This window comes from Cucurbita pepo, chromosome 12, assembly GCF_057944985.1.
Source record: "Cucurbita pepo subsp. pepo isolate OVF chromosome 12, ASM5794498v1, whole genome shotgun sequence".
Lineage (NCBI taxonomy): Eukaryota > Viridiplantae > Streptophyta > Magnoliopsida > Cucurbitales > Cucurbitaceae > Cucurbita > Cucurbita pepo.
Window position 1 is genome coordinate 13521488 of NC_141809.1, and position 17718 is coordinate 13539205.

The window sequence follows — 17718 nt, forward strand, 5'->3', positions numbered from 1 at the left end:
TACGGGTTGTCCCTGCCGTCGTCGGGCGGCGACTGCGGAGGCGAGTCTGATTGCCCCACGAAAAATGTGTGGCTGCGGATAAATATGGGGTTAAAATATTATAAAAACGTTGTTTTTTTAATTTATAAAGGCAAAATAAATATATTACCTATTTGTCAATCTCACAATTTTGAAATATATGGAAAGAAGTTTTCTCATGTTTATAAGAAATGTTTCGTTTCCCTCTCTAACGTGAGATCTCACAATTCACAATTTGGGGAGTTAGTGTCTTTGCTAGTACACTGCTTAGTATCTAGCTTTGATACCATTCCTAATAGCCCAAATCCACCGCTAGTAAATGTTGTCTACTTTAACTCATTACATATAAAATCGTTTCGTTTTCCTCTCTAACTAATGTGGAGTCTCACATGGGTCATCTTGTTAAATTAGGTTGCCCACCTAGAGTTGTTATCGTGTTATATATACATATATACATACATATATACATACGTATATACATATACATACATACATATATACATACATATATACATATATATACATATATACATGCATATATACATATATACATACATATATACATACATATATACATGCATATATACATATATCACATACATATATACATACATACATACATACATATATACATACATATATACATATATACATATATACATATATACATACATATATACATACATATATACATATATACATACATACATATATATATAGATATATATAGATACATATATACATACATATATACATATATACATACATATATACATATATACATACATATATATATACATACATATATACATATATACATACATATATATATATATATACATACATATATATCTATATACATACATATATATATACATACACATACATATATATATATACATACACATATATAAATAAAACGCGGTTTTATTTATTTATTTATTTATTATTATTATTATTATTATTATTATTGGGAACATGGCTTGATAGTGTGTGCCATCCATGATTTGGTTGGCAAAATATAAAATTTTCTCTTATTTTTCAGTACTTATTATTCAGTCTTCCCCACAAGATCTGTGCTTCACTATCTCACCTCACCTCCTCCTATTTTTTAAAATTATTAAAATAGTCGTATTTTTAAATTATTAATTTATTAGATACAAAATTGAAAGAGCTCGACTAAATTTAATATTATTTTATTATTTTTAATTATTAAATAATAATATTAATTTTATATAGAATTAAAAAAATTAGTGGATCTGGAGTGGGAAATGGGGGAGTGAGGGTGACGTGTTGATGGTATTGGCACGATGGCAATGATCTGTAAAGCTTCTTTTGCCGACATCACGACATTCATTTCCCTCTGCCTCTCCACCGACACAACACTCTCTTTAATTTTTATTTTTAAGTTTTTTTTTTTTTTGTCAATATTAATAATATTTATAGATATTTTTTAAATTATTAATATGTTATATCATAATTAATGGTATAGTAATGTTGAACCACATTTATAGAATAAGATATAAGAAAATGAAATTATAGTGGAGGAAGGTCACATGGCCTCTAATTTTCAGGATATATATTATTACATTTACTAATATTGAGACAATAAAAAAAAATAAAAAGAATAAAGTTTAAATCCAGTTGGTTTAAGAAAAGGACTGAATTGTCATTTGGCATGAAACTGAAATTATTTGGTGAAAAGACAAAAAAAATGATGGCATTCATGTCTGATCTGATCTGACACTGGCGTTAGAGAAGGGCAGAATTGTCATTTTGTTACCAAGCTGAAAAATATTTGATATATTTCACATTTTTTTTGGTAAAAAGACAAATATCCAGTGCATTAATTCAGACGCTGTCCTAAATAAAAGGGTAAAATTGTCATTCTGTACGCTGGTGAAAAATGTCATAAAATATACAAAAGAATGCGGTGAGCGTGGATCGAACACGCGACCTTCAGATCTTCAGTCTGACGCTCTCCCAACTGAGCTATCCCCGCTTAGTTGTTGACTTATAAAATAAAACTTAAATAATTCTTTCTATTATCTTTCTCTTTTTATTCATCTTCCGAGTTCTTTCATTTTGGACGGCATCGCAAAGAGATCGCTAATGGGAAAAACCAAATCCTTCAAAGATGAGTTCACCTACGGTATGATTGATCTTTTGTGCCTTGAAATTGGAGCTGATTATCGTTACTTTTCTCTCGTTTGATATTTTTGGAGATCATTGTATAATTACGGCGTTGATTTTTTTTTCTTAGAACAACGATTTGCGGAGTCGTTCGAAATCTTGGCCAAGTATCCCGATCGAGTCCCTGTAAGTTGCAAAATTCTCATCATATGTATCTTTGACTAGAGAAGATTCAGTTCTAGATGCGTCTGTATCGGATTTTGTCGAGAAATTATTCTAGATAATGGTGAATTTGTGTATTTAGTCGATATATAATATCGGTGACTCGGAGAGTCGGTAGGTGTCGAATTCTTTGGTTCTTATTGTTCTTCATCTTTAAGAAATCTCTGCGAATGGCTCGCGTAATTTGCTATGAATGATGCTTTCCAAATAAGTCCTCTCGGCAAATGAAGTTCTAAAGTTATCAGATTATTTCCGTCAACGTTTCCTTTGCTATCCAAGAACAAAATTGTATGTGGATAGAAGATGCTTGTTGATTGTCTTCAAGCGATGCAATGGTGACTTCGATTTTGGTAGCCTTGAACAGAGCTATAGAATTGTTGCTAAAATTCAATGCCACGGAAAACAATATCCTGTCTGAATTATGTAATCTTCTTACATTTTTGAGGTGTACATGCTAGAGAGATATTCATTTCCTCCAGAATCCATGAAAGTGAAATAATGGTTTCCTTTTGATGTTTCGACTATAATTGCAGGTAATTGTTGAGAGATATGAGAAATGTGAACTTCCAGAGATGGAAAAGAAGAAGTGAGTTTCTCAATCTCCACCATTTCTGAGCTTCCTCAATGTTTCAGTTCTACTGATTTCATTTAACTGTCTCTGACAATCAATTGAATGAAAACATATATTATCATTGCACACTTTTTGACTTCTTGATTGGTAATGTTTGATTTTGTTGGCTATAAATCTTCTAGCTATCTATTTTTGGCCATCCCAAAATCTGCATACTGTTTATCTATTTATACCTTAACTTACAGATATCAGTGTGATGGGCTTCGAAAAGTTGAATCATGTTTTGTCATAAAACACTTGGGTTCCAAAGCTTTCTCACCTTGTCAATTACCCATTTGATAGTGTTCTTGTACTCGTTCCTCACCCCTTTCGATGTGATCGATGTGGGGTCTCACCCCTTTCGATGTGATCGATGTGGGGTCTCACCCCTTTCGATGTGATCGATGTGGGGTCTCACCCCTTACGATGTGATCAATGTGGGATCTCACTGTTCTTGTTTTTTATTTGTGGGATCTCACTGAATTCTTTTTCACATTTCTCATGTTTTTTTAAGGAACACGACTTGTCTATTTCTTGTTTTCAAAATCTTAGTAACCTTTTCTAGAAAAGGGAAAAATTTGAGAAACTACAATAATCAAAAAGAACATATTGTTTGTGCCAATATAGTTTTCCTTTCTCTATTGAATCTCTTTTGCTTTCTTATTGACTAAAGGTACCTCATTCCTCGAGACATGTCTGTTGGCCAATTCATCCATGTTCTGAGCACCAGGCTTCATCTAGCACCTGGAAAAGCTCTCTTTGTATTTGTAAAGAATACTTTGCCTCAAACAGGTAGAGTTGCATTTGAGCTGATGCTGCTCTGCCTATTTTTGCGCTCGCTCTCGTGTCCAAGTCTTTCGAATGCCAGTTACTAACATGCTTCATGATTGACCTCAAACTTTTGCAGCTAGCTTAATGGATACGGTGTACGAATCATACAAGGACGACGATGGCTTTCTGTACATGTGTTACAGCAGTGAAAAGACCTTTGGCTAGGACCATCTGATTGAGATTTGCCAATGCTGAAGCTGTATATTTCTGCTACTCCTCCTGCTGTCAATATATCCATAGACAAATTTGTTTTTATCATGTGAACATTATATATAATGCATATATCATACCTTCATATTTCAAATTATGTCCGAATTATAGACCCACTTTATCTCCGATGAACCCGAAACTTAGTTTATAATGAAATCCTATGAAAAAGAACATAAGTGTAATTTCAAAGAAACATACAATAGCATCAACTTTGCAGTTTGTTGAAAGGCAAGCATTCCTGTGGAAACATGAACCTTATAGGAAGGGTTATTAAATACACTCAAGGTGAGGTCTAAACATCAGAAAAAATTTCATCATGCAACATATCATATTATCCACACTATGATATCAAAATGATTACTCAGAATATGAAGCCATATGAAGCATGCCACGTTACAGGCTGCTTTTATCACCAATCCAAAAATTTCGCCATCCTTTCGACCCGTCTGGATGTATAAATCCTCCAGCCAGTTCGATCGCTCGCATTCTGTTGCTTCTATATCCACAAAATATTACATTTCACCGATCTGTGCTAGGAGAAAAGCCTCTGAGCACCGTTTCGCCACACACCCCGAACAGGCACTGCCCCAGCGGTATTGTTCCCATCCTCGACTCTTTCGGATGGGTCCGAGTCTGAAGCAGGGTTGGAGTTTTTTAAATCTAAGAGTGCAGCAACCGAACCATCGCCTAAACGAACTCTATGGAACTTGGAGGTTTTCTTTCTTTGCTTGCTCCCCCCACCATCTCCATCCCCTGTGCTTTGGTGGTTCGAGAGTCCAGTAGACGGTTGTCTGTTTTGTCCTCCTGTCCCACTTTGCTGGTCATCAGATGATATCTTCGTTTTGCCTTTCAAACCACGGTACTCACCCTTCGATAATACCTCAACATCTTCCTCCAATGGCCTGAGACTCGACTGCAGCTCCCGAACACTGCTCAAGATACTGTCTGCTAATCTGTCCTTTGAACTGTCCTTTGAACTGCTGTCTTTAACATCTGTAGACTTCCCTTTACCCTTCTTTCCCTTACCCTTGTCTTTAATTTGAATGCTATCTTGAGCCCTACCATTTTCTTGGATCACTTCTTTCTGTAAACTAGCATTATAGATCCCCACAAGTTCTTTCTGTTTCTGAGCATCAGGACACAGCCTAGCCAGTTCAAGCACAAGATGTGACAAACCGAACTGCTGCACACAGTCTAGGTACATTTCCGGGTCGATCTGACCTTGACGATATTGTGCAGATATATCTTTAAAAATGGCATATCTATCTTGGTCAAAATCAAGTGCAGCACGTATCTTTTCAACTAGAGATTTATTTGCTGTCTGGACATCTTCCGTGTTCATCGAACTCTGGCTACTTGAGGGCACCTTCCGTGATTGTGCCGCAGATACAGGAGGGAAATCATTAACCGAGGGTTCAGTATAAGCCATGTCGGTGAGATTGGGAGCGGAAGCAGAGTGGCTGATCCTACTGCTACTACTACCCGATCCACTCGAAGAACTAGTCTTACCCTTCGCATGCATTTGAGCAGCATTTGAGTAACCAGAGCCTGAAGAGCCATTACTGACGGTCACAACACCCTTAGTCTGCCCAGAACTGCTCGATGCCGTATGATTGACATTTATTGCAGGCCAAGCTTGAGATGATTTATTTGATGGTACCACAGGCGCACGACTTGATTTTGGCCAACCTTGGGCAGGATTTATTACAGTCACATTCCTCTTGCGGCGAAGATGAGCAGCCATACTGTTATTATCTTTGTCCTGAATGGGTTTTGGATGGCTACTGCTAGATGCTGTTGAAAGGGGTGGAAAGGATGATTGCCCCAATTGGGAATTCCTAGAATGACCCAATGCTTGAAGGTATCTAGAAGCTGATTCAGAATCTGTTGTGGATAATGATTCAAATGGTTCAATTAAGGGATCAATGTTGCTTATATTTCCCTGATCTGAGTCTACTTGTCCGCTAGGTAGTGGGTCATGAGTGGTGTCATCAACATTGGCTGTTTCAAAACTTTCTTGAATGGCTACAGAAAGTAGATCGTCAGAAGAATCACGACGAAATGTTCGTCTACCACGGCGATTATCTTGGTCATTACTTCTTCGATATCGAAAACTGGTTGGTATCTGAAAAGATTAATGCACAAAAGGGAAATACGATGTAAAAAAAAAAAAAACAATAAATTGACATACAAGAGACGAACTGGATTTCTTAAAGACCAGAATTGGGAGAGCAATATCATACCTGTAAAGCAGCATTTCGCTTTGATCGAGATAGCTTGCCACCATGTTCAATAGTATTATGCCTCTGAAAAATAGAAAATAGAAATGAAGAAACAATGCAATAAGATGGAGAAGGCCTAGAGCCTTAGACACTTGAAAGAAGTGGGCAAAAAAAAACAGAAAGCATTTACTAAACACACACACACATACACACAAAACCTTCTTCAATGTTCTAAGTTACCTTCATTTCTGATTCAGATTGGAACACTATAAACTTCTTAGAAAGGCAGGTTTCATCTTCACAAAGAAAATGTGCTTGCCGGAAATGGATCTGTGGCCAAAAAGTTCGATGCATTACATTCAAAACTCAAAACAGTGATTAAAAAGACAGTATTTCATAGTTAAACAACTTGCCTCCAGGTCATCATAATTCTTATAATATTCATACTGTCCAGGATGGAGCCTGCAACCCAAAAAAAAAAAAAAAAAAAAAAAAAAACTAAATTTAATCTCACTAAGCTACCAGTGAAAAAAAAAACGAAGATCTAGAAGTGTAATCAGTTCGATACAATTTAATTTTTACTCTAAGTTATTAAAACGTTTGATTCCCTGAAGAAGAATAGTGGAACAAGAAAAGAACTGATTGGTTCAGTTCTTTTAATCCATTTCTTCTTTCTTTCTTTTTATCATCCCAACGCACTTATATTAAACCGAAATGGAGTTTATGGAAAGTTTAGTTACGAAAATATATACAAATAAATTTTAACCAATGAATCCTTCTAAAAGATACTGAATTCTGATTAGATGAGTTGCTAATCAAGTCTATTAAAAAATAGATTGAAGATTGTTCAAGTAAATAAAAAACACAAAATGAAATCATGGTATAGTTCAGTTTAGGTTGGACTGCCAGTTTAGTTTAAATTTATACATTCTAATCACAAAGCATGGATTCTTAGCTTACCTTTGGCATATATGACATGTATAATGCTCTGTTGACATATGAGTATACAGCTCATTATCTCCGTAAAAAGGAGTCCTGCAATACTCACACATTGGGTGTCCGGTGAAACCACCTCTCTCACTCTCACTTCCGTCCACCTCAGAGTCACCAGTGTGTATGTGCTGATTCAGTTGTGCTCTATTATACAGCTTTTGTTCACAAATAAAAATCTGAGACACCAGACAAGCTAATCAGCACTATGGTTAAAATCAAAGAAAAGATCAGATAAACTCCGGTTCAAGTTCACATATAATTATTGTCATCATAACTATCTACTAAGAGTAATCTGCTATGAATTTCAATGTCCAACCTACCACCGAGTATCTTAAAAAGAATAATAAGCATACCTTCCTTCCTTCCAAACAAAGGCTGCACATAAACAACTTATGTCGATGAAACAAATGACCCTTTAGCTGTTCAATATTCCGAAATCTTCCTCGGCGCTTTGAGCCATCATTTGGTTGATCTTCACCTATCTTATCACACACACTGCATGACAACCTGCACATTGCTTTTATCATCTTGTAGTGGTCGACGTCATCAAAAAATGCTTGCGTGTCTTCATGATACCAATAGGATCCACAACGACCTTCTCTAGGTTCAGAAGGAAAGACTGTGAAGTCGTTAATAGTCCTTGTATAATCTCCTAAGGCCTACAGCGGAACCAAACACGACAACATCAGCCCAATGAAACAACAAAACAGTCCTCAAACTCAATTAAATTACTATTTGAATAAGCACCAAATCCACATAATTATAAATTTCAGCACTGTGATAACAACCAAGTTCTCTCTTGTCTCTCAATAAATACGGAATGAGGGATGGGAGCTCCAGAGTATCAAGAAGGACTATAACAAATCAAGATAACGGAGATAATAAGGTATGGTGGTGGGAGCACATATTTCGTTTATTAGATTGTGTTTGTTAGCAGCCATCTAGAATTAGTGACATTGAGATCTACAAGTATCATCCTTTCAATTTGAAGAAGACTTCAGAAATTTATCTAGTTCACTGAGGGGTGGCTTACTTCAGTTTCAAATTTCAATAGTCCTAACTACTCAGCAAGTCAGCTGAAAGTACAAATCACTGAAAATAAGAAGAAAAAAAAAATGCAACACTGAGAGCTTCTAAGGCTATAATCAATAATGGTGATTGTATCCGGAAAACTTCTGATCAATGTTATGGACACCAATATTGCCAAAAACATATAAAAAGAACATTACAAAATATAAAGCTCAGTGAGAGATCGAGCTAAGTGGTGTTTTGGAAAACTGTTCTTAACAGTTCTCTGTTTTCATTTTCATATTTGTTTTTGAAAATTGTGAATGTATTATAATGAAAAATTATTATTCACAACGAAACCATTGTTCCTAAGTTCATGATTTTGTTTTGTACTAACAAAACGTAAAATTGTTTCTAAGGCAGTTTCATCAAAGAAATAAAGAAAAGAAAAGAGGGAGAGAGAGAGAGAGAGAGATAAATGAACTATAAGTATATCACGGAGAAAAAGATTGAATAATCAGACGTTCGAAGTGCATACGACATTCCTTTGGTATAAGTATGAGAGCCCGAATCGAACAGAAACGGAAACATAATCATAATTTAGAAAATTCATTAAACTAAAGTGAGAAACAAATATTCCAAAAAGAAATCGAATACAACTACAGCAGTAGATCACTTAGGAAACCCCAAAGTTGCATATGAAAGAAAAATAAAGGTCAGAATTCACCAATCAAATACCGCCAAAGATTGAATACGATCATAAAACGGGGAATAGCTGCAGCCTCACCTTAGTGACGAAGACGACGGTAGATTCAGACTTGCAGATGCAACAGCAGCGATCACCGCAAATGAATCGAAGGCGAGCAACACAGGTGGAGCAGACATCCCGATGGCCGCAAGAGCCATAGGCAACCCATTCAAGGGCATCGGCACACACCGCACAGCTATCATCCATTGTTGTGTTCTTCTCAACGATTCCGGGAAGGAGAAAAGTGTAATTGAGATCCTCAAAAATTGAGGGCAATTCGAGTTTGAAGAATCTGGAATGAGGAGATGATTAGGGTTTGAAGAACGAGATGGATTCCCAGAAAGTTCTTAAAAAGGGTCGAAGGAGAATTCGGGGCGCCGAGACGAAACTCACTCCACATACCAATTTTTTATTTTTATTTTTATTTTTATTTTTATTTTTAATTTCATGTCCTTCCAACAATTCCAATTTCCAACAAAATAAATAAATAAATAAATAATTTTAAACTATATTTCGTATTTCTCTAAACAAATATTCTTAAAATTTCAAAATTTATAATTTTTTAATATTATTAAAATACCTTCCACTTTCAAAATATTTAAAAAATACTTCCAAATTTTATTAATATCTTTAAATCTTTTTAAAAATTTCTAATATATATATAGTTTACAATTATTTTTTATTTTAGTATATAGATAGAATTTATTTATTATGAGTTGTGGTATTTAGTTCTATTTATATGTATTAATAGTATTTTTTTAATTAAAAAATTAAAAAGTATTTTTTAATCTAAAGATATTATGAAACTTTTAAAACTTTAATAATATTTTTAAAACTAATATATTAATAATTTTCATCTAAAAATAATCATAAGGATAATTTAAAAATAAAAAAAGAAAATAAGAGCAACAGTATTTTTATTAATTTAGTAAAAAAGAAACAAAAAAAATGGTAAAAATTAGAGTATGGAAGGTGAAAAGATAGCATGTAATACAAATTATTGTTGACTTTTATTGTTATTTGGATTTTAGAATTAAATCAATTACTCGGTAGTTATAGCGCTCGCCACCATTTATGATTTGGGGTATTTTAGTCATTTCACTCATTTCAATTTATATATTCAAATATATGTTTTCCCATTTTGCCAAACCTTTTTAGTTGGATTGGGCTTGGGCCGAACACTTAATTACAGCCCAAGCCCAATTACTTCCGGTATTTGAATTTCTGATCTCGAATAAATATATAAAAAAATATTATTGAGGTATGCTCGTGTTGACTCGTATAAAAAAATGTGTTGAATATAATTAAATATATATAGTTCATATTAACTTTTAAAAATTATATATATTTTCAATTATTATAACAAAATTCGGTTTTCTAGGGTGAAGTAAGAAATAGTTTAATAAAATTAATTTCAAACTTCTTTTAAATAATTAAATTGTTTGGAGCATACGCAAAACATATTTAATAATTTAATGACTTTTTTTTTTTTTAATCTTAATGAATTAATTTTGAAGAACACGCATTTATATAATTTTTAAATAAATAAATAAATACATATATAAAATAAAATACAGGGTATTACAGTAAAAGGAGTTGGTGAACGTGCGCAGCCTTTTCTGATCCAGCGACTTCTTGTCCAAGTTTGTCTATTCAAAGTGGGGCCCATTGCCACTTGTTTTTTTTTTTTTTTCCTTGGATTAAAAGAATATATGACGAGAAATTCAAATGCTCCACCGCTTGTGCGGGCCGGTCAATTTCAGTACGCGTTGGCTACAGCACTGCATGGGTCAATACGCACATCGCCTAGTATCCATCGTTTACGGTTAGGACGTTTCTTCTGTCAAAATGAAATGACAAGAACTCATCTCGAACCAACACATGATTTCTTACAAATTTGTTATTATGAGTACTCATACAAAGAATTGAAACAATACTTGAGTCTCGAGCTAGCTCTCATCCTCTAATACTGCAAAGGTAATAGAAGAATCCATCGACGAGATGGTCTCGTTAAGATGCTCATCACATGATTCTTGAGAACGAATCAAATCATATAGTTATATTTTGATGAGCTTCTCGAGGATTTTTAATCTTTATCTCATGCTCGACCACTTGCACACGTAAATAAATTTACCATTTAAATTTCACCTAAAAGGAGATACACGCTACCAATAATAAAATCGGAACAATCCAACCTAATAACTTCCATTACAAATATAATTTTGCAATAAAGATTTATAAATTGGATATTCTTTAGGGACAGAATCAAATTCTATTATATAGAATTTGTTCCTTTTTATTTTAAAACTCCACTAAATCTCGACAATATTCCACGTGGCACATGACACATGTCATCAATTGAACGTTATCCAAAGGGGTTCATCAAACTCCCCCTTCAACTTCTCACCAACCACCTCATCTTTCAAACTCAGCCCGGAAAGCGCCAGCTCACTTCCATAATACCACGTGGGAGTCCCATTTTCATATGCACTCCACGTCAGTCTCCGCAGCCCGGTCCCGTCCAACCTCACCACGAACAGATCGCCATATGGCTGAAACTGATTGGGCATGGACACCGGCTCTGCTGACACCCCACCCAAATTCGACGTGAATAAAAGCCACTCCCCGTCCCTACTAAAGCACACGTGGTTAATCCTCTCTTTGTCCACGTCACTAGACCCTTCCGGTCCAGCCACGTGAACTCTCCTCAAATTCGAACCGTCCGGCCTGATGACATAGATACTGAACGCTTCGGTGTTCTTCGGATTATGCATGTTTGAAGAAAACGCTATGAGATCTCCCGCCGGCGACCAGCTCGGCATTGTGTCGATCCATGGTCCGTCAGTCAACCGTCGTGCTTCGCCACCGAAATCACCATTCACAGCGTCGATGATGTAAAGATTCTTGTGTCCCGATCGGCCGGATCGGAATACTAGAAACTTTCCGTCCGGCGAACAAGCCGGAAAGGCGTTATTTCCGGTGTCCTCTTTTGTGAGAATCTTCACTTCACCGGCAACTTCGTCGCTATCACCATTGTTGAGATCATCGGAGTTGATCATGGTCCGAGCAATTTGGACCGTCGCTCTCGCTGGCCCGAAAATGGGCCCCAGTGAAGAGTAGATCACGTTCTTTTCCGTCGGGCTCCACGAGTTGTAAAAAGCGGTTCGATCTTTCAATACGGTCCAACATTTTGAGCCGTCTGCTTTGACGATTTTTAACCCGACGAAATCGGGATTAAACGCGATGAAATTGCCGTCAGGTGACTGTGTTGGGAACGATCCGTTTATTCGGATCATACGGAGTTCATTAATTGGGGAAATTATCCGTTCAAAATGGGGAATCGTTAACTCGCCATGAGACGACTCTCCACGGAATCGGTGGTAACCGATGTAGTTGGAATCCGGCGAGACAAACGGGTTGTAATGATGAAAACTGGGATTCAATTTCTGGGTAATCGGGTCGAATTCGTCAGTCCCGGAATTGTAAATCTCAATGTGTCGGAATTTGTTGTCGGGTCTTCGGGTAGCGACGACCACTCGTTTCCGGTCGTTCATGGCGGCCGGAGTGAAGCAATGGAGACCCGCCGGAGTAACCCGGATCGGAACAGGGGGGACAGAGGAGTCGAGATTTTCAGGAATCTCCACTCTGAAAATGCTCCACCACCCATCCTCGGCCTGCCGGTGGAAGTACACAGTGGAGTCGCCGGACCACGACGGCCATCCGCCCCGACCCGAAACTACAACTCGTCGATCCGGGTCAGAAGATCTAAAAACCACAATTTCTGTGTGGAGCTCCTGAAATTCGCCGCCCCAAGAACGAGAGCCATAAGAAGCAACCGCGACGAACTTCCCACTTTCCGAAACCGCCGGACTGAAGTCAACAGACCCACGAGGAGTCAGGCGAGTCACCGAATCGGAACCGTCCAACCCAGTGAAATACAGAGCGGACCAGCTCGTGAAGGGCTTATGGGGGTTTTCATGAGCGGAGATAAAATAGAGGCGATCATTTCTGATAATGGGTCGGTCGTGAAAGCAGCTTCCGGGGGCGGAAGGTAGCAACTTGGGGGCGGAATTGGGAGAATTGGAGAGATAAACTCTAGGGGAGCCAGATCGTTCAGAGATGAAGACGATGGATAGCTGATTATCGACGAATTGGGCATTGAAATTGACGGAGATTCCGTCGGTAAGGCAGTGTTCAGTGGTGGGAGAATTGAGTGGAACAGAGAAGGTGTCGAAGCCGTATTGAGTGCGTCCGACGGTGGTGAAGATGACAGTGCCGGTGGGGTTAGTCATTTGGGGAAGTGGCGAAAGTGAAGAGTAGCGAGTAGTGAGAGAGAAAGGAGAGAATTTGGGGACAAATTAATAGGGAATGGAAGTGGAGTCTTACGTAAGAGATGAGTCAGCGGATTTGGAATCTATGCTCATTTTTCTCGGAAAGAATTGTATAAAAATCTTTCTTGGTGGACAAGGATAACGGTTGAAGTGTTCGACTCCAACACTAATTGTAATAGCCCACCTCTTTCGACTTCTCCTTTCGAGCTTTCGCTCAAAGTTTTTAAAACGCGTCTATTAGAGAGAAGTTTTCATACCCTGGTAAAGAATGTTTCGTTCTCCTCCTCAACCGATGTGGGATCTCACAATCCACCCCTTTAAAACGCGTCTATTAGAGAGAAGTTTTCATACCCTGGTAAAGAATGTTTCGTTTTCCTCCCCAACCGATGTGGGATCTCACAATCCACCCCTTTGGGGCCCAATGTCCTCGACACTCGTTCCCTACTCCAATCGATGTGGGACTCCCACCAAATCCACCCCCTTCGGGGCCAGCATTCTTGCTGGCACATCATCTCATGCCCAACTCCTTCGGGGCTCAACTTCTTTGCTGGCACATCGCCCGATGTCTGGCTTTGATACAATTTGTAATAACCCAGCCCTAGCAGATATTGTCCTCTTTGGACTTTCCCTTCCAGGTTTCACCTCAAGGTTATTAAAACGCATTTGCCAGGGAAAGGTTTCCACACCCTTGTAAAGAATGTTTCGTTCTCCTCTCCAATTGATGCGGGATCTCATACAATTTGTAATGACCCAGCCCTAGCAGATATAGTCCTCTTTGGGCTTTCCCTTCCAGGTTTCCCCTCATTGTTTTTAAAACGCGTTTGTCACAGAAAGATTTCCACACCCTTATAAAGAATATTTTGTTCTCCTCCCCAATTGACGTGGGATCTCATAAACATTGTAATTATAAAACAAAATTTAAACCAACAAATGCTTCAACAAATGACTTTCTCATGATAAATCAAGAAATTTTCAATTAGAGCATCTAAGCAGCACAAATATTTCTGCATTTAGCAATAAGTAAATGGTTTTCAGGGGAGATGCTAGATGGGACATACTTGACAAGCTGTGTTTCCAAGCCACATTCCTTGAGCCACATTAGTCTTCCCATATCAATAATCTCCTTGCACATAAATCCCAAGACTGCTCTCTCCACTGGATTCATATGTCTAGCAATGTGTTCTACCGTGCTTCCGTTCATTCCATCGCCTTCATTTTCACTGCAACGATACGAGGTTTAAGTAAAATGGCCATCGTCCATCACGAGGCTGCAATACGAGCAGTAAGCATGTGATAATGGTTACCTAGATTGAAGAAACATTTTCGAGTCGGCAACATCTGAAATATCTTCACTGTGATTAGCATCCACTGCCCAACTAGTGAACCATGTAATAGCAAGAAATTCTTCTTTCGTGATTCCGAGTTCTAATAAGTATCTCTTATCTGCAGGGAAGATCATCTTTAAACAACTATTGGGTACTGAAGTTGAACAAAAGAAAAGGAAAAAGCTACCTTAGTTGAAGCATATAATGGCAAGATGTAAAAGGATTGCTTACTTGTGTAATGCTTCCATTGACAAAGGTGATGACAACATGTCGCTATAGCCAAACCTATCAAATTTGGCCTATCTCCGCACTGTTCAGTATTGACATGATTGGATTGTTTGGTAAGACAACATCTGAGAGCCAAATCTATGAAATAAAATAAGTATTAAGACAACGTTAGTTGGTGTAACAACTAAAGTTTACGATGAATTCATTAATATGATTGAACAACCTGTTGCAGGCCCACAGAGATGTTTGCCAATGGCCAAGTAAGGATTATGCCTCAAAGATTCAACAGCATTCAGGTTTAGATCCTCAACTGTATGAAAGAATTTAACCATATTTGTGGCATCAAAATCAAGAATCAGATGGAATTAACACAAGAAAGAACTTAACTATACTGCAATTAGGACACACTAAACATTTTCAGAACGCAGGTATATGATTATTGTGAGATCCCACGTCGGTTGGGAGAGGAACGAAACATTCCTCATAAGGGTGTGGAAACCTCTCCCTAGTAGACGCGTTTTAAAATCGTGAGGCTGATAACGATACGTAACGGGTCAAAGTGGACAATATCTACTAGCGGTGGGCTTGAATTGTTACAAATGGTATCAGAGCCAGACACTGGGCGGTATGCCAGCGAGGACGCTGGTCCACAAGGGAGTGGATTGTGAGATTCCACATCGGTTGGAGAGGGGAACGAACCATTCTTTATAAGGGTGTGGAAATCTCTCCCTAGTAGACGCGGTTTAAAACCATGAGGCTGACGGTGATACATAACTGGCCAAAACAGACAATATCTACTAGCGGTGGGCTTGGGCCGTTACAATTATAATGTACCTTTCTAGCTTGTTAAAAGACCATCTTTGAAAATGCATTAAATGAAATTTGAGAAAACCTTACTGTCGATTCGCAAACGCTCTAAAACCAAGCTCTCCTTCTGTCGCAGTGATCGATCAGCCTAGAGGTTGAATTGGCGTAACAAAACACATAAAGATAAAGAATATAAAGAAAAATGAAGTTTAGTTGATCCATTTGCCAAAAATCTAGACATGCATAACGACGTAATCTCGAATTCTAACCTTCAGTTTGTACGATTTCCGCTCAACCAGAAGCACCCTTTTTATACCATAGCAATCCGCAAGCATTTGAGTTAAGTAGCCTCTTCCTGCCCCGAACTCGATTACCGCAGGGGCAACATTAGCCTCATTGCCACACGATCTGTTACCCTCACATTGTTCCCCTCCATCATAATTCCTCAGCACTCCAAATTCCTCCATGTTTCCAAGAATCGACGCCTGCTGCAGAACATGTTTCTCTTGAAATGGAATTTTCCTACCCAAAACAAAACAGAGCATAGTTTACAAAACCCATTAAATCTCATTGAAAGAAACCAATTGCTAACAGCATAAGTACCTATCTATTTCTCCTTTAATCCACATATTGCAAGCTTCCTTTATCCTATAAGAGTCTTGAATATCCTTGCATATCAGCCCATGAAGAGCTCTAATCTTTGCAAGAAGCCGATGAAATTCAGCTCCAGACATTCCATAAACGATATTCCTCTTCATTTCAGAGGAAATGCTATCTGAAAAGCCCGAAGCCAATTCATCGGACGATATCGAATCCTCCTCCCCAGCATTGATGCCCTTTTGATAGAACGGTTGGACAGCCAAGGATTGAGTTTGTTTCAATAACGGACACCTCTTTACATGCCATTCAAGATTTTCTCGAAGCACAGAGCTAGAGAAGTGAACACATACAGAGAACATTATACACTACCAATTTTTACTAAATTCAAAGCTTAGATTTATATCAGATTTCACGAACACCAAATACACAGATGAGAAATAAATGAACGAAACTTACTGAGACGGGTCTACAGGACATGGAACCCACTGAGTATCAGCTCTCGAGCTATGATTACCACAAAACCTTAAAAAAATCGAAAATCAAAGAACAATTATAAGAGAACTTAGCGATTGAAATAAGCATTAATTCCAGAATCTGTTCAAGGGGATGAGTACTTGGAATCGTTAATGGGAGAATTCGCACAGAATCTGTTCTTCTTTGGAAGCCAAAACTGACAACGGGAAGCCATTTCTAAACCTAATTCTTCACTCACCGGCACTGCCTTCATGCTCGAAACGAACCCTAAAACCCTACGAAACTCTTCTTCACGGAGCTTAGAAATTGAATTACGAAATTTAGAAGATGCCGCTTGTTTGGATGCAAAAAAAATTCATTCCCGTACGGAATATGGATATAACCTTGAACGGGATAGTTACACAACCAAATTAAATTTCAACCCTAAATTATTTAGTAAATTACAAATAAAACTTCGATATTTGATATCACATTTTATTTAGGTTAAAATATAATTTACTTTAGAATTTATTATTTTTTTTTCAAAAATAATTTTAATATATATTAATTATATCATAGTTTTTACTCACTATATATTTTTTTAATATTTTTATCACTTAAAAATAGCTATCGCTCATTTAATTATTTCTATTTTAAAAAATAAATACAATTTGCTAATTAAAAATTATTTATTTTTTAATTTTATTTAAAAAAATGGACAAATGCTACGAAAATAGACTAAGTATTGTTATTGATTTTATCCAACATGAAGATTTGACTCTCTCCCCTTGAGGCTAAAAATATATATATTTTTTTAAAAAATAATAATTAATATTGATGGGTTGACCAAATTTTTTTTTTTTTTTTAAATAATATTAAGGGTAAGATTAAAAATTTAAAAAGATTAAAGAAGAAATTAAAAAATATTAAAAAATATTTAATATATGCAACTAATAAATTATATAATATTGTTTGAATT

The 17718-nt window shown here is 37.0% G+C and overlaps 4 protein-coding genes and 1 non-coding gene across 5 annotated transcripts; 1 reads left to right on the forward strand and 4 right to left on the reverse strand.

The window, feature by feature from the left end:
• Positions 1-1947: 1947 nt before the first annotated feature.
• Positions 1948-2020, reverse strand: TRNAF-GAA (transfer RNA phenylalanine (anticodon GAA)). Its single transcript has one exon. It is a non-coding gene; the product is annotated as a tRNA-Phe (tRNA).
• Positions 2021-2033: 13 nt separating this feature from the next.
• LOC111806665 (autophagy-related protein 8i) lies at positions 2034-4121 on the forward strand. Its single transcript, XM_023692043.2, has 5 exons — positions 2034-2170; positions 2282-2337; positions 2907-2959; positions 3657-3775; positions 3891-4121. Exons 1-5 carry the CDS (start codon positions 2131-2133, stop codon positions 3977-3979), a joined length of 357 nt encoding a protein of 118 aa, XP_023547811.1. The 5' UTR covers positions 2034-2130; the 3' UTR covers positions 3980-4121.
• Positions 4122-4185: 64 nt separating this feature from the next.
• Positions 4186-9396, reverse strand: LOC111806664 (RING/U-box superfamily protein). The gene is made up of 7 exons (XM_023692042.2): positions 9035-9396; positions 7593-7898; positions 7207-7415; positions 6660-6708; positions 6487-6576; positions 6268-6330; positions 4186-6149 (listed from the first exon to the last, which is right to left on the reverse strand). The coding sequence occupies exons 1-7, from the start codon at positions 9200-9202 to the stop codon at positions 4557-4559; spliced, it is 2478 nt and encodes an 825-aa protein (XP_023547810.2). The 5' UTR covers positions 9203-9396; the 3' UTR covers positions 4186-4556.
• A 1711-nt stretch (positions 9397-11107) lies between these two features.
• On the reverse strand, positions 11108-13348 carry LOC111806666 (tolB protein-like protein). The gene has a single exon (XM_023692044.2). The coding sequence runs from the start codon at positions 13285-13287 to the stop codon at positions 11350-11352; it is 1938 nt and encodes a 645-aa protein (XP_023547812.2). The 5' UTR covers positions 13288-13348; the 3' UTR covers positions 11108-11349.
• Positions 13349-14257: 909 nt separating this feature from the next.
• On the reverse strand, positions 14258-17071 carry LOC111806667 (methyltransferase). The gene is made up of 9 exons (XM_023692046.2): positions 16901-17071; positions 16743-16808; positions 16290-16616; positions 15956-16208; positions 15777-15834; positions 15103-15189; positions 14883-15017; positions 14631-14769; positions 14258-14546 (listed from the first exon to the last, which is right to left on the reverse strand). Exons 1-9 carry the CDS (start codon positions 17011-17013, stop codon positions 14312-14314), a joined length of 1413 nt encoding a protein of 470 aa, XP_023547814.2. The 5' UTR covers positions 17014-17071; the 3' UTR covers positions 14258-14311.
• Positions 17072-17718: the final 647 nt, after the last annotated feature.

Excerpts from the sequence above, each read along its gene's own strand:
- LOC111806665 (XM_023692043.2), top strand. The coding sequence starts at position 2,131 with ATGGGAAAAACCAAATCCTTCAAAGATGAGTTCACCTACG. Across the intron at positions 2,338-2,906 it reads AGTATCCCGATCGAGTCCCT|GTAATTGTTGAGAGATATGA; the intron begins GTAAGTTGCAAA and ends CTATAATTGCAG. Across the intron at positions 2,960-3,656 it reads CCAGAGATGGAAAAGAAGAA|GTACCTCATTCCTCGAGACA; the intron begins GTGAGTTTCTCA and ends TATTGACTAAAG.
- LOC111806664 (XM_023692042.2), bottom strand. The coding sequence starts at position 9,202 with ATGGATGATAGCTGTGCGGTGTGTGCCGATGCCCTTGAATGGGTTGCC. Across the intron at positions 7,899-9,034 it reads CCGTCGTCTTCGTCACTAAG|GCCTTAGGAGATTATACAAG; the intron begins GTGAGGCTGCAG and ends GTTCCGCTGTAG. Across the intron at positions 6,709-7,206 it reads ACATGTCATATATGCCAAAG|GCTCCATCCTGGACAGTATG; the intron begins GTAAGCTAAGAA and ends TTTGGGTTGCAG.
- LOC111806666 (XM_023692044.2), bottom strand. The coding sequence starts at position 13,287 with ATGACTAACCCCACCGGCACTGTCATCTTCACCACCGTCGGACGCACT.
- LOC111806667 (XM_023692046.2), bottom strand. The coding sequence starts at position 17,013 with ATGAAGGCAGTGCCGGTGAGTGAAGAATTAGGTTTAGAAATGGCTTCC. Across the intron at positions 15,835-15,955 it reads GGAAATCGTACAAACTGAAG|GCTGATCGATCACTGCGACA; the intron begins GTTAGAATTCGA and ends TTCAACCTCTAG. Across the intron at positions 14,770-14,882 it reads TCAATGGAAGCATTACACAA|ATAAGAGATACTTATTAGAA; the intron begins GTAAGCAATCCT and ends TCTTCCCTGCAG.